Genomic DNA, 14,553 nt, shown 5'->3' on the forward strand with positions numbered 1-14,553 from the left:
ATATCTACATGTACATAAAATTGATAATATAGAATAGAGGATAACATTGTCGATACTTTTTTTACTTTCAGTCAAGTGAAAACATTTTTTCATCGAAGCTCCCCTGATAGCCAAACGTGCCAAAAGCAAATTTCGGCAAAGCGTGCTGCAAGTTTTATCAACAGAATAACGACAAGTATCAACAGAATGCCCTCAAGTAATTTTGGCATGCTTTGCCAACATAATGCCAGCATAATGGTAGTATACATGCTGCAAATTTGCTGCAATCCGATGATTGATTTTGCCAGCAATTTGTCAGCATATTGCTGACATTTGCTATCAGGGTCGTTATTCATGTTGGTATCCATTCAATTCTGCCCGCTTAGCAAGTGATACGAATTAAAATTACTTTTAATTGACTTTTACGTCTCACGTGTTAAAAACCGAACTTCTTGTGGCTGACCCGATATTTCACCCGCTCTCTCCACAGAGTGACCGTATTTGTCACATTCTATAATTAACCTCCGGAAGGACAATGATGAAGCCTTCTCGGAGAGGAGAACGTTACCTTCCTAAATTCTACATGACCGTATTCCGCACGGTCGGCCTGGGGAATTAGATAAGTAGGGAAAATAGGATGTAAGATGAGAAGCAACCCAGTTTAAACTACGTTACCTCCTTCATTGTCGTGGTCATTAGTATATCTTCCCTTCTCCGCTCTTTCCTTGCGCGTTGTCCATTTACAACTACGTGGGTGGACTATATAAACGTATTTACACCATCTCCTTACTCTTCTGTACGGAAGCTTGGAGTCAATACACACTGTGCACGCATAATGTACGTTTCGTCCTTGGTTCGCGCGTACGTTGTCGCCGTGTGACGTGTGGAAAAGAGAAGAAAGGAAAGAAAGAGTGCAGGGTGAACTTGCATTTCGCGATATTTCCGGAAATATTTCTTCTAGAATCGAAAATCGTCGCGAAGATGCCACATACGACGGTCGTTCGAAGCAACGCACTCGTTCTGTGGTGTATTTTACTGTTCGGAAATGCACTGGGCTTGTACAAATCGGCGCCGCACATAATCGTCTTCATGGCTGATGATTTGGTGAGACACTAGTGACGTTGCAATTGTTCATTTTTCCGGAATAAGTAAGGTAAAAATTAAGAGAGGGAGAAGGATATTTTATCCTGATAGAGAGGTTCTTAAGGTGTCGGTTTTGTCATTTATGGATTGCCTAGCATATCGCTACCTGTGATATCTTAAATTATGAGCCATATATTCGTATAAATTCGTATAAATTATTGCACACTAATTATATGTCAATATCTGTCATTATCTGTTGAAATGTATCGGCAGGAATTCAGTTTCCGAAGATACGAGACTTCAATGCGCTCGCGAAATAAAGTGTTACTTTTACAATCGTTCATTAAAATCATTAAAATGTCTGTTTTATTTTCTGTAATGTTATTTTCATTTTTATCATTACGAAGATTTTACAAAGAGTCAAATTAATTGAAAGGACAATAGAATTTAAAAACAATTTGTTATTTGATACTTAAGCATTTAAATCTCCACATACAGCTAGAGACGCGAGAAGATATTTCAAAATGGTTCTGAGAAATTAAGTGTTAAATCTTACAGAAGATCTATTCTTCTTTTAGCTGAACTATTTGAACAGGTGCACACGGGTACAATAAGTTAGAGTGAGACAAATATATTTTGTTTCAATCGAATTTATTGTACCAGTCTGGATCAGTTCAGGCGATTTAGCTAAAAAGAACAGACCTGTAGATAAGACGAAGTCCTCCTTTTTAAAATTTATTCCATTATTTCCATTGTTTGTTTCTTTTTTTTCTATAATGTATCGAGACATCCGCGGAGACGGTAGTTCGAAATCATACTTACGATTGATATAACTGCCGTAATACATTACTAACATTTACCTTGTCCACTTAATTCGGCCCGATTAGCCCATACGAAAGTATCTCGAATTAAAATTGTCCTTAGTTAAGTCAATTATCGTAGTACACGTATAGCCCACGCCTCAACGCGATCAACAAGTACGCCGTGAGTTATGACTCATTCCAACTCCGGCGAATAATAATTTCCTACACGTTAATTATAATTTAATTCGATCACGTAATTCTGTCGTCACTGGACGTCCGACATGTGTATGACCGTACGCATTTTTACTAATTGGCTTTTATTTCGGAAGGACACCCCGCGCTCGCGTCAATGTATAAATAGTCTCGTCGGTAGAGAGAAAATATTGCAGTAGATGCTTCCTATGAGAAAATCGGATCGTCGATACGTCTTAGGGAACGACATAGCCGATTATTGATGTGACGCGACGAAGTAGCTTGAAAATAATATTCGACGTTTTCAGGGGTGGAACGACGTCGGTTTCCACGGCTCGAATCAGATACCAACTCCGAATATAGACGCCCTGGGCTATAATGGAATTATACTGAATAGGCATTACGTTTTACCGTCCAGCACACCTTCTAGAGCCGCCTTCTTCACCGGGCTGTATCCGATACGTATGGGTACGTGTCGATTTTCCATTCCGCAGTGGCGACGATATCGTGAAACGATATTCTTGTACCAGCACCCGGCATAAACATGATTGAAAACCAATTACTTTGTTTCTGAATTCTGAAAGAAATTTTATATTTTGAATAAGCTTCCACAAGTTTTTCAAACTACGCTTAAGTGACAACGTCACTTAAGCGTCCCGTAAAATTTGTGTTCGAGGAAATACTTTCATTAGAATATATTTGGCTAAATGAATAACATTCAAGACAAAACGAAAACTATTTTTCGAAAATTAAATTCTCCTTGTTTTTTCGTTACTACGTTTTTGTCACCGTATATGAAGTACAACGTATATTTTATACGTTGTGACGTGTCCCGCGTAGGTATGCAGGGAGAAGGTATACGGGGTGGCGAGCCCAGAGGACTACCTCTCAATATAAAGATCTTACCGGAGTACCTACGAGGCTTAGGATACACGACGAAACTGATCGGGAAATGGCACGTAGGTTATCACACGCCTCAGCACACGCCCTTGCATCGGGGTTTCGACGCTTTCCTCGGCTTTTACAATAGTCACGTTTCGTACTATGACTATAAGTACTCCTATCAGGTACAGTACTTACACGTCGCAACTATTTAACACGTTGATCTCCATGTTGGATTCACGTGTGAATTTCATCAAGCCCGAACTTTCGGTGTGTTAATGACATCTTGTTTATTTTCTATTTGATATTCTTCTAAATACTTGGTAAAATCATCTCTAATTAAATAAATAAAACGTCACACACATATAGGCGACAGGACTTCTACGAAAGTTTACATATCATTTTAATATGTGACATTCTGACATGGCGCTCAACGTGTTAAAATGTGGATCCCCAGCTAACACAAGACATTCTCAGATTATAGCAGATGTGTTCAAGATGTTTTAGAATATTTTTCCCACGAACATATTCGGTAGTGCTGAAACATCCTGCGCTATCTGAGTGTTCAGCTTGCAACGTCCCTAGTAGTACAGTTCATTAGAGCAATTACAAAAACAAGTAGTACAGTTCATTAGCTACAAGTACAGTTCATTAGAGCAATATTAGCTACAAATTGGGCCTCAAAAATATCTAATATTGGCCTAATATTGTAAAGTAAACGTTTTATTTTATAACCAATATAGATATAGAATTCTGAATATTGGCAATTCATTTGTTACCAATATTAACTGCATATTAAATTATATTGGTCCAGTGTATCCCCAATATGTATCAATATTCAATTGACAATTTATTCACATTTTATTTATAACCAATATTGGCTATATATAGGCTATATATTGGTTATATTGGTCCAATGTATGCCAAATGTAACCAATATTGGACCAATATAACGCCAATGAACTATGCTATTAGGGATTTCGATTTTATGCCGTTATATCTCGTCACTGCTAATTAGCGCATTGTTAACATGCCAGAATATGAGCGGATATGATATGCACCGTGACGACAATCCGGCTTACGGTTTGACCGAGGGATACGCGACGGATCTGTTCACCGACGAAGCAATGAGGATCATTCAGCAGCACGAACCATCTCGACCTCTCTATCTCCAAATCTCGCATCTCGCCGTTCACGCACCTCTTGAGAGCCCGGACGATTATCACCGTAATCAAGACGAAGAACAGTTCAAGCATATCCGAGAACTGAATCGTCGCAAGTATGCTAGTAAGTACGATCGTGTTTATCGTATTATATAATATTCATGGACTTAGTTGTACTTGACGCTATAATCCGTCCGATAACAAGAATAATTCGCATTTTAATAACGTTAGTGAGAACTCAGTAATATATACTCTCACGTAAACAGTATATATATTTCAATTACTTTTAATAAATTCTAACAATCAGTAATAACTTTCGATCAATTAAAGATCAATAATAACTAACAATAATAAGTTTTAATTATCAATAATAACTTTTGATAATCAAGATTATTTTAATATCAAAATCGGGTCAGAGATCAGAATTTTTCAACCTTTTGCGTTCCAAAGATGTGCCTCTCGAAAAATTTCTTCTGTTTCACCGTTATTTCTTTCCTTTCGTTTCTCTTTTCGGGTTTTAAATCTGAATCTAAACTAATCATTCCACTAGTTTTACAATTTATTTAAAGTCCGAAAGACTTTCTTTCTTTCTTTTTTGAATTTTATAAAAAATTTTGGATAGAGAGAGAGAGTGCAAAGGACTACACAGATCCTCTCGTCGATATCATTATCTCCTGCGTTTATTAGGAATGGTGTGGCGATTAGACGAGTCCGTTGGACGCATTGTTCACACCCTGGGCGACCGCGGAATGCTGAGGGACTCGTTGATCCTTTTCCTCACCGACAACGGCGCGGCGCCCATCGGCAGGATCCGCAATTGGGGCTCCAATTATCCCTTACGAGGCGTGCGTATCTTACAATTAACGCACCGTTCTTTTTGCATGACCTAGTCGCGTTCCGCGAGTTATACTTTGATATTTCGTATATTTATCGTTGCGACAGATGAAGTACACGTTGTACGAGGGAGGTGTAAGAGGAGTCGCCGTACTTTGGTCGCCAAGATTGCGTAAGGCAGCGCGTGTATGCAACAACCTGGTGCATATAACCGACTGGTTGCCGACTTTTTATTCAGCTGCTGGTGGCGATCTGAAGGATTTAGGGGAGATTGACGGACTCGATCAGTGGCGGATGTTGAGCGACGACTATCCCGAAATTAGGCAGAAGCTGTTGTTGAACATTGACGAGGTATCCAAGACTGAAGGCGCCATATACAAGTCGTTCAAGCTGCTTAGAGGTATTATTTCATCCTTATTCGAACTGTTACGTAAAACGATGATACAAAATATACGCGAATGTGCCGTAAAAACGAAATTTTTATAAGAACCGAGAAATAAATTTTATCCTAGCGTGACTTAGCGGGTTGTCAGATGAATAAATGTGAAACATGAATTTTATTTTGACTTGAAAAATATCGTGATGGAAGATGAGAATTTTACATCAAGCTGGACTCGCATGGAATTTCTAGTTTCGCGAAACTTTGATTCTTTTTGAGAGTAATCAAATAAAATATCGCGTGTATCTTATTCGCATTGATTCATGACTTTGTATCGGCGACGATATGATTTCATGTCCTTAGACTTAGGAAGAATCTGTGTTTCAGGTTCAATCGAGGGCGGACATTATGACGGATATTACGGCGACACTATGAGATATTTGCCCATTGTCCGGAAGAATAAAAGCGAACAGATCGAAGTCCATATACCGTATTCCGATACTATTTTGAAGAGTTCGGTGTCGCAGAGTATTACTTACCATCTAGGTGGCCCTGTTACGCAACCTAGCACGATGAATCAATTGCGACTGGAGGCTACAGTCTACTGCTACCGCAACGTCAGTTACTACAATAGTTTTACTACTTGTAACGTCACCGAGTGTCTCTTCGACATTAACAATGACCCCTGCGAAACGAAAAACATTGCTCAGCAATATCCAAGGGTGAGCGAGGCCAATCTAAATATTGAATAAAACATTAATGAATTGTCACTTTTGAGAATACTTCACTCGAGAGCTTGTTGGAATTTTTTTATCTCTTCTTGAGATCGAGTGATCCCATCTATCACGCTAAGATTATCTATCGTTGAAAGCATCTATCGCAATTCGTTGCTCGCAATTTTGTTCCGATATTAAATTATTAAGTTCTTCAAAAATATAAATATGTAATGAACGAACACTTATTTTGCTTATATTCCAATCTTCGAATTGAAGAATCGAATTGCATTGCGTTGTGTCAGTGAAGAAATTCGATATTAACTTAACACTTGAATATAGCTTGAGTTTTTATCACTTCAAGAGTCAGATTGAAGTGTCAGCGAGACACGTAGCAAGGTTGACGTCTTTGTACATCTTCTTCTTCTGTTGTTCTCGCAGATCGCCCGGGAATTGGATCTATTTCTGGAGCAATACGGGCGCAATGTCACAAGACAGGTTAGGGTACCGGTGGATTGGCTGGCTGATCCGAGGAGGACGAACGGCACATGGGAGCCGTGGATGGCTCCCGGCGAAATGTTCTACACATACAACACGGCGACCCACTTGATCCATTTGGCATATTGCATTCACATTGGGATTATTCTAGCGACAGTCGCGTGGAACGTTTTTATTTGAATAGTTTGTAATAATATGTGAATAATACACCCGGAGAAAAGGAAACTCGCGCTGACGAGAAATAATATCTCTGTTACCACGACGGAAAACATTTGTCTGAAGATACAGTTACATTAAATCTCGGCTGAAGTAATTGAGAGAGCACTTGGCTGAGTAGAAACTCCTCCTACCTCCTACGATCTTTCTGCTCTTACAATCGAATTTCTCGTCTGATCACCAGAGATAACAGAAAATTTAAATACGCTAATAGTATTGTTTTTTTTTTCATGTACAATGAGAAAACTCGATTGACAATTATTTGCCGAGTAGTTGTCGTGGAAACATTTGGAACTTCAAATGTTAACGATCGAGCCTTAAATTTAATCTTGAATTTTAAAAAATATCATAGTTTATTCTCTCTCTCTCTCTCTCTCTCTCTCTCTCTCTCTCTCTCTTCCTTTCTTCTTTTCGTGATTAAAATTAATTAGTATTGCGAATAATACATGTTACAATCATGTACAGGCATACGGGCAGTAATATATGCCACAATTATATATTACAATCCATGATGCAATTTCTCTTTTATTACGTCAGAGTTACATCTTTTTCTAGCTTTAACGTGAACTAATGTCCATCTCAACATTTTTTTTCTTCATTAATAAACAACTCCAAAACATAGGAAGGACCGGGATTAGTTGACTACCGGGGTAAATTGGCAAACTCGATTATTCCTACTGTTCTTTAACAGATTTCAGAATTGAGCAAGCAAGGATTTCAAAGCTACCTTTGACATGTTTAAAAATCTTGCTTGCTTAATTCTATAACTTGTTAGATAATAGCAGAAATAATCGGTTTTGCCAACTTACCCCAGTAGTCAATTGTCCACAGCCTTTCCTACGTATCGAATTAAGTCTTATAACGCGAGTTCCACTCTCGATCGACTTTGTTATTATGTAGTCGCTTTTTATGAATTTCAAGATTAGAATAGTAATCGCGATTTTACTTCCGCATTTCCTGCATGCGTTTGAAGAAATAATCGGTTTTGTCAACTTACCCTGAATCAGTTGCACTGAGAAAAAAGCGGTTGGATTGACAAAATCGGCGGTCACCGCATCGAGAAAAAAATGTTTGGTATTTCTAACTATAATCATATAGAGAAATAATTACAATAGATTATGGTCAAAACAACTATTTTTTAGCAAATTGTACTATAATTGTAGTGATAATAATCTTATATGCATGTTACTACTACTATTTTCGTGTTGGAACAACCAAAAAATATAGTTGTGACCCAATTTAACCTCAACTATATTTTTTTATTGTTCCAACATGAAAATAGTAGTAGTAACATGCATGTAAGGTTATTATCACTAAAATTACAGTATAATTGACTAAAAAATGGTTGTCTTTACCATAATTTATAGTAATTATTTCTTTATATGATTATAGTTATAAATACCAAACATTTTTCTGTTAGTGCGGCCATCAAAGAAATATTGGGTTTATTCAACAAAATACATGTTAATACAACAATAAATTGCGTTGATATAGTAGATTTCAACACAACTTGTTGTTACATTAGCATGTATTTTGTCGAATAGATCCAATTTTCTTTAATGGCTGGTGACCGCCGATTTTGTCAATCCAACCGCTTCTTTTTTCATTGCAGTCTCGGTCTCCGTTACGTATCGAATTAAGTCTTACAACATGAGTTTTAAGATACTTTCGATCGACCTCGTTATTATGTATTCGATTTTTTATAAACTTCCAGATTAAAGTAGTAATAGCTATTTTACCTCCGCATTCCCTGCATATGTTTGAAGGAAACATTGTGCAATTGTAATAAGTTGCGTGATATTTCAAGTACAAAAAACTTTAGACGAATAAATTACAAAGTGCAATATAAGTAAACGTTTAATTGGAACCAAGTCTTAACATTTTGACGAGGTAATATTGATTACGATAAAATGCAAATTTTGCACATCACTACGGAATTACGCGAATCTCTTTTTGCCGCAGTTTTTCATTCACATTAATTTTGTACACTTACCGTACCTCACAGTCATCAAACTGGTCGTAACTGACTGAGCACCGTTGGAGAGACACAAACGAGAGACGATAGATCCATCTTTTCAAATGCGATTTATTTTCAACATTGTCAGGTTTGTTTGCTTTTTTGTCATGTAAACCGAGAAAACTAGACGTAACGCAGGCCCGAGTGTAAAGATGACCTTGTATCTATTAATGTATCTATTAATTTTAAAACAATGTTTATATTAGAACTGAATATTGCCGTCGTGTAAGCAGTAATACGTAATGGCTTTCCTCCGCGTATTTTTGCGAAAATATTTTGTAAGAAAAGAAAGAAAATATCGAACTTTAGAAATTACTTGATATAATAGTGAATTCACATTCCTTTCGCATTCAGAACACATAGTGCGACCTCGATAAGGAATGTTAGACATTTAAACCAGGTTGACCATAAAATATACGAATAAACCTAGATTCAAACCTGTTTTCCTTGTTAATCGTATAAGTCGCACTGTTAAATACAACCACGACAAGAAAATCTAATCCTTCACCAAATTGTTCCTTATTCAATTACTATGAATATCGGAGTGCTACAGAATCATCCTGATGTTTCAGGTTTGGATCTTACTTTGGCTTTTGCCGAGCTAACTAATTATGATAAAATTAAGTTGCGTATGAGCATAAAATACATTTACTTTACCGTCGTCAAACTAGTCGCAACTGACTAAGCACCGATGGAGAGACACAGACGATAGGCATTAGATCCATTTTTAACATGTAATTTATTTTCAATGTTAGGTTTATCTGCTTTTTTGTCATGTAAACATAACACAAAATTAAACGTAACACAGGCTCAAATGTGAAGATGACGTCAATATACCTCTTATGATTAATATTTTATTATTATTAACGATGATGTTTTGTATAATTAATAACACACACACACACACACACACACACACACATATATATATATATATATATATATATATATATATAATTAGGCAATAACTTATAACGTTCTAAGAGTACATAATGAATGTGTACATCAAAATAAAAGCAATATTCAGATAATTCCAAAGTATTTTGATACTTAGAGTATTCTATACTTCGAATTAGGAAGGTTGTGTACTAATTTGATTAGAATAATATGATGCAATTAAGAATAATATGTAATTGTGAAAAGTAACGTGTTGCTCTTTTTTTCAATAATGACTTGGAAATGATATATTTTACTCGTTAGTAAAAGTAACAATAATGCAATTGCATTTTTTAAACAACGAATATAAAATTCCTTTATTGTTATAAAAAAGTGAAAGAAAAATGACAGAAGCAGTAACTGCTTGTTGCTTCTTGACTAGCACAAAGCATTGAACCAGTATTGAATTTATAGCGGCCCACCATTGGCCAATTAATATGCACTATCAGAGAATTTTGAAGTAATGATAGAGATAATATGTTATTTTTTAATTTTCCCAAGCTAATAATAATACGAATCGAAATATTACATCGTATATATATCATTATTAATTGAGATTGTATGTTACATATTATGTGATTTCATATAATTGCGATTATAATCTCGAATTACGATCGTAATCGATACGTGATCAACAAATAATAACATTGATAATAACATAATTACGCAATCCCTAAGCTAATAATGATATTTAATTATCGTTGGATGCGTTAAAATGTACGGAAATTACGTCTTAATTCAAACACCTTAAATCTAAATCAATAAACTATTTTATTGCTTATTGCTATTTGCTTTATCGTATTAAATTATTTTGTAGTTGAGCGATATATTACGTTATTTCCATAAATTCAGCGATATATCTTACACTATCAGTAACGAGCACAGTGCTACGTTATAACGACGTTATAATGTCATCAAAAAGAAATTATAATTAAGAAATTATAATCGTTAAAAAGAATAAACCTCGGCACTTTCGTCCGATTATTCGTCCTATTCGTGGCATTGATCTTCGTGTGCCTCTGTACATCCACAGAAAAGATTTCTAGTTCCAATGCTATTACTTTTCAATGAAGAATAAAATAAAATCGATATAGAGTCAATCATATTTATCCTTGCAGGGCAAATATTTTAATCTTGAATGAAAATATTTTTAAATCTAAAATAAAATTATCTTGCTGCTAACCTATGAATATTCTCAGATGGATTTAGAAAAAGAAGTTCTTAGAAAAAAGAAATAGTAAAACATCAGGAATCTTAATTATTCTCAATTCAAGATTCTTAACTCAAGATTTTCCTTAACGGAGTAAAATAAAGGCTTTTAAGAGTCAAAGCACAGGTATTGTTTGAGTAATATTTAATTGTGATAGTGTACAATTATTTTGTAACGTTTCAATTATGTTTACATGTAAGATAATTGTGCACGATCATAATTAAATATTAGCTAAATAATACCTGTGCTTTGCTCGTAAAAGTCTTTACTTTAATATTATGTTTATATAGACGAACCTTAAAATGTTTTAATTGTTGAATTACGTTGGTTGTACAATTTTTTATTGTTAAATGAAGTAATGAAATTTATAAATTACAGTACCACCAGTACATTAGCATTATCCAAAGTGTACCACGCGGAGGTTGCTCGATCGGATTTACACCTCTTTCGTGTATATATGTGTGTGTATGTGTAATATTTATATTACGATATAATATTAATCCTCCCGTAACCTACGGAGGACATCCACTTATATTTTTATTAGTTTGCATTGCACTAGGACACTTGTGCCTGAACTCTGATAGGCCCTATATTAACTTCTGATTTATATTAATCTTATCGTAAGACTATATGTCAATTTTATTCTAAAAAGGAGAATAGGAATTATTGATCTAGTCTTAATATTGTCTTATTTTTATCTTATCGCATAGGATTGCGATAAAATTAAATATATGAAGAATACTTTTTTTCTTGTTAATAGAAATCTTTTCCATGGGTGTAGTAAACGTCGATATCACAGCTCATCTATTGTATGCAGCGTGATTATTCACGAATCTTCTTAGATTAATAACTCAAAATTTCACATGATTACTCGCAAAATGGTAGAGAAATTTTTTGTTCAGTTTGACTTAATCTATCTGTATACCGCGGCTCCTCTGTGAGTTACCGGTCTGTATGTGTGTGTGTGTGTGTGTGTGTGTGTGTGTGTATAAATTCTACATACAAAATTCGTATAGCTTTATCAGCTATATATATAGTTGCCATTACTATGTCTTTTTCTCTAAAAAAATGTATGTAATTGGGGATTGGTATTTTTATCTTATCTCGCTGCTTATTTACATACTTATTTATATACTCCAATAAACATGATCATAATATACAAATATCCTAAATATGATGACGTCCCTGATGTTATTAATATATTGTTATGTTTGCTGAGATGAAAGTGCATTGAGATTACATTTATGTACATTTCTTCATCGCACAGCTTTCATCAGCATGGTTATCATGTTCAATTGAGGAAAACAGAATGTATACATATATAATGTAACGCAAATTAATGCTTTCGCCTTTAATTTTCTTTGTGCGGCATTTGCCGAATTGATTTGTCCAGATAGTCGCTACTAAACGATCTTAATGTTTCCTCTAATTGAGATTATATAATATTCAGTACGTAAGCTTGCGATATACTTAGTCGTGTTTATAAATTAGTCCCCACTGATCTCGGTCTCAGAATCGAAGTTGGCGCGTCGCCACGAAAGGCACTTATCAAGTATACCAGAAGACACCGAGAGGAAGACATTGTCAGATATTGTTGAGTGCGAGGGATATGGATAAAAAGTGTGCATTGTCCATCCTATTCATAATAGCATTCATCTCCGTGTGTATCTGTGTTATCCTGATATTTGGCATCCCGAGCGAATCGCGAATTTCCAAGCAGCCACACATCGTCGTTATCATAGCCGATGACCTCGTAAGCAGTTATTGTTTTAATTATTGCAACGAGAAATACTCGGTCCGAGAATAATCTCGGCTCGTAAAACGATCTAACCAGAGTTGGCAAGTAATGCGTTGTAATCATTACAGCACGATAAATATCAACTAATAGTAATATTATATCAATATTATAATTTCCCAACTAACAATGTAACTGTTACATAAAATTCACGTATTGTATTATATTACATTATTGAGTAAGAATTTATAACATTGATGTTATAGTTGGTGTTTACTGGAAAAAGATTTTTTTAGTAGCTTGGTAATGATGTTATTTCCTCTTACTCTCATTAATAATAGCAATGATAACGTGATTATATATTTCGGGTAATGACAACGAATATAATTGTTACTTTTATCGTTACTTCGCATATATAACACATATATTCCATACAATACAAATATATAAAATACATCCTAGGGATGTTCAGATATCTCTGGGATATTTCTAAGATATTACAACATTTGTATGTGCTGTATGGGGTATGTTTACTGATCAGCATCGAATAATGAAAAAAAGTCTTTAAAATTTGGTGAAAAGTGAAACGATATACTTTAAACTTCGGCGGCTTGATGATATGCTTGACCTAGTTTCCGAATTGATTCCGATTGTTTCACGGATTTGTTTTGAACGTTACGTGAACATTACACTTTATTGCTTCTGGAGATTTCTTTAGTAGAGAAATCAATTTGAGTCTCATCCGGAAGTCTGGTCAAATAAAATTGTAGCTACTTGTTATTTTTCAAAAGTATCTTTTCTAACTCTATATATAACGACCCACGATGACGTATGTTTGAATTGAACGAAATCTTTTTATTATTTTTCTGTCATGGAAGATTACTCCTAATGCGGTCAATTTTGAGTTTCCCATTAAATCATTATAACATATATGGACTGACATGCAATATACTTATGAAGAGCCTCATTAGATAAGTTATCGTGTTTTTCCATATCTTCATGATATGGAACATACACTAAGCTAGCTACACTAAGTCATATGTGGAAGATGATGTAAAGAAGAAGGTGGCAGATGAAATTAAGCTTAATTTATTCAATATGCACATAAAGGATTTATAAAAATATAAAATGGTTGTGCATGTGTGTGTTCATGGGAATTTTACGCGATTACTCGATTTGCTACATAAATTGATGCATTTGATTAGCGTATCTATGAAAGACGTTCTCTTTCTCTACTTTTTAATTACGTCGTTCAATAATTAAGGGATGGAACGATGTCGGTTTCCACGGCGCTAACGAGATTCCTACGCCGAACATAGACGCTCTCGCGTACAACGGAGTGATATTGAACAGACATTACGTACTACCAACATGCACACCGTCGAGAGCGGCTTTCTTCACCGGCCGGTACCCTATAAGAACAGGTGATCTATTAATTAACACGATTAACCGCATATGAATAGTGTCGCGTCGTTTCATTTTCCCGCGTGTAATAGCCACCGCGATGTATCTTCAAGACCGTAATGTTCAGATTTTCGGTAGCGATATCTTCTCAAATCACTAGTTTATTTGCAGCAGAGAGGGAAGAGGAAGAAGTTAAATCATCAGTGTTATCACCCAAAAGTCACAGGTCAAGGAAAACTAACTTTTTTTGAGATTCCCACTAAACCATGGACCGGCACGCAATATATTAGGACCTTAACTTAGTTTCCGCCCAAAAAATACTGAGAAAAAGCATTTATTGTAAAAAATTTATTTAAATTATTTCAATGAAAGTATTTTCCATCACTTTCTACAACTTTTTGCCATCTTTCTGGCAACTGGGCGATACCATCTCGATAAAACGATGTTTGTTTCGAAGCAATCCATTCGTCCACCCATTCTCGCACTTCTTCAACATTTCGGAAGCGTGT

General features: G+C 35.4%; 2 protein-coding genes across 5 annotated transcripts in view; both read left to right on the plus strand.

Annotated features, from left to right (window-relative positions):
- Positions 1-754: 754 nt before the first annotated feature.
- Positions 755-7,247, plus strand: LOC116848073 (arylsulfatase B-like). Its single transcript, XM_032823830.1, has 8 exons — positions 755-1,083; positions 2,366-2,525; positions 2,898-3,124; positions 3,977-4,226; positions 4,790-4,947; positions 5,045-5,336; positions 5,703-6,037; positions 6,470-7,247. Exons 1-8 carry the CDS (start codon positions 961-963, stop codon positions 6,704-6,706), a joined length of 1,782 nt encoding a protein of 593 aa, XP_032679721.1. The 5' UTR covers positions 755-960; the 3' UTR covers positions 6,707-7,247.
- Positions 7,248-12,243: 4,996 nt separating this feature from the next.
- Positions 12,244-14,553, plus strand: part of LOC116848077 (arylsulfatase B-like) — a 16,543-nt gene continuing 14,233 nt past the window's right edge. For 2 of the 4 annotated variants that reach the window (XR_004378899.1, XM_032823840.1), the window contains exons 1-2: positions 12,246-12,658; positions 13,905-14,064. Coding sequence is in view for 1 of the 4 variants with exons in the window: in XM_032823840.1 (XP_032679731.1) it covers positions 12,515-12,658; positions 13,905-14,064 (304 nt within the window). In the remaining 3 variants the exon portion in view is untranslated. Of the gene's footprint in view, positions 12,659-13,904; positions 14,065-14,553 lie in introns of all 4 variants that reach the window. The other 2 variants (XR_004378900.1, XM_032823841.1) reach the window with 2 other exon arrangements.

This window comes from Odontomachus brunneus, unplaced genomic scaffold, assembly GCF_010583005.1.
Source record: "Odontomachus brunneus isolate Ranch 3 - 2012 unplaced genomic scaffold, Obru_v1 Obru_scaffold_088, whole genome shotgun sequence".
NCBI lineage: Eukaryota > Metazoa > Arthropoda > Insecta > Hymenoptera > Formicidae > Odontomachus > Odontomachus brunneus.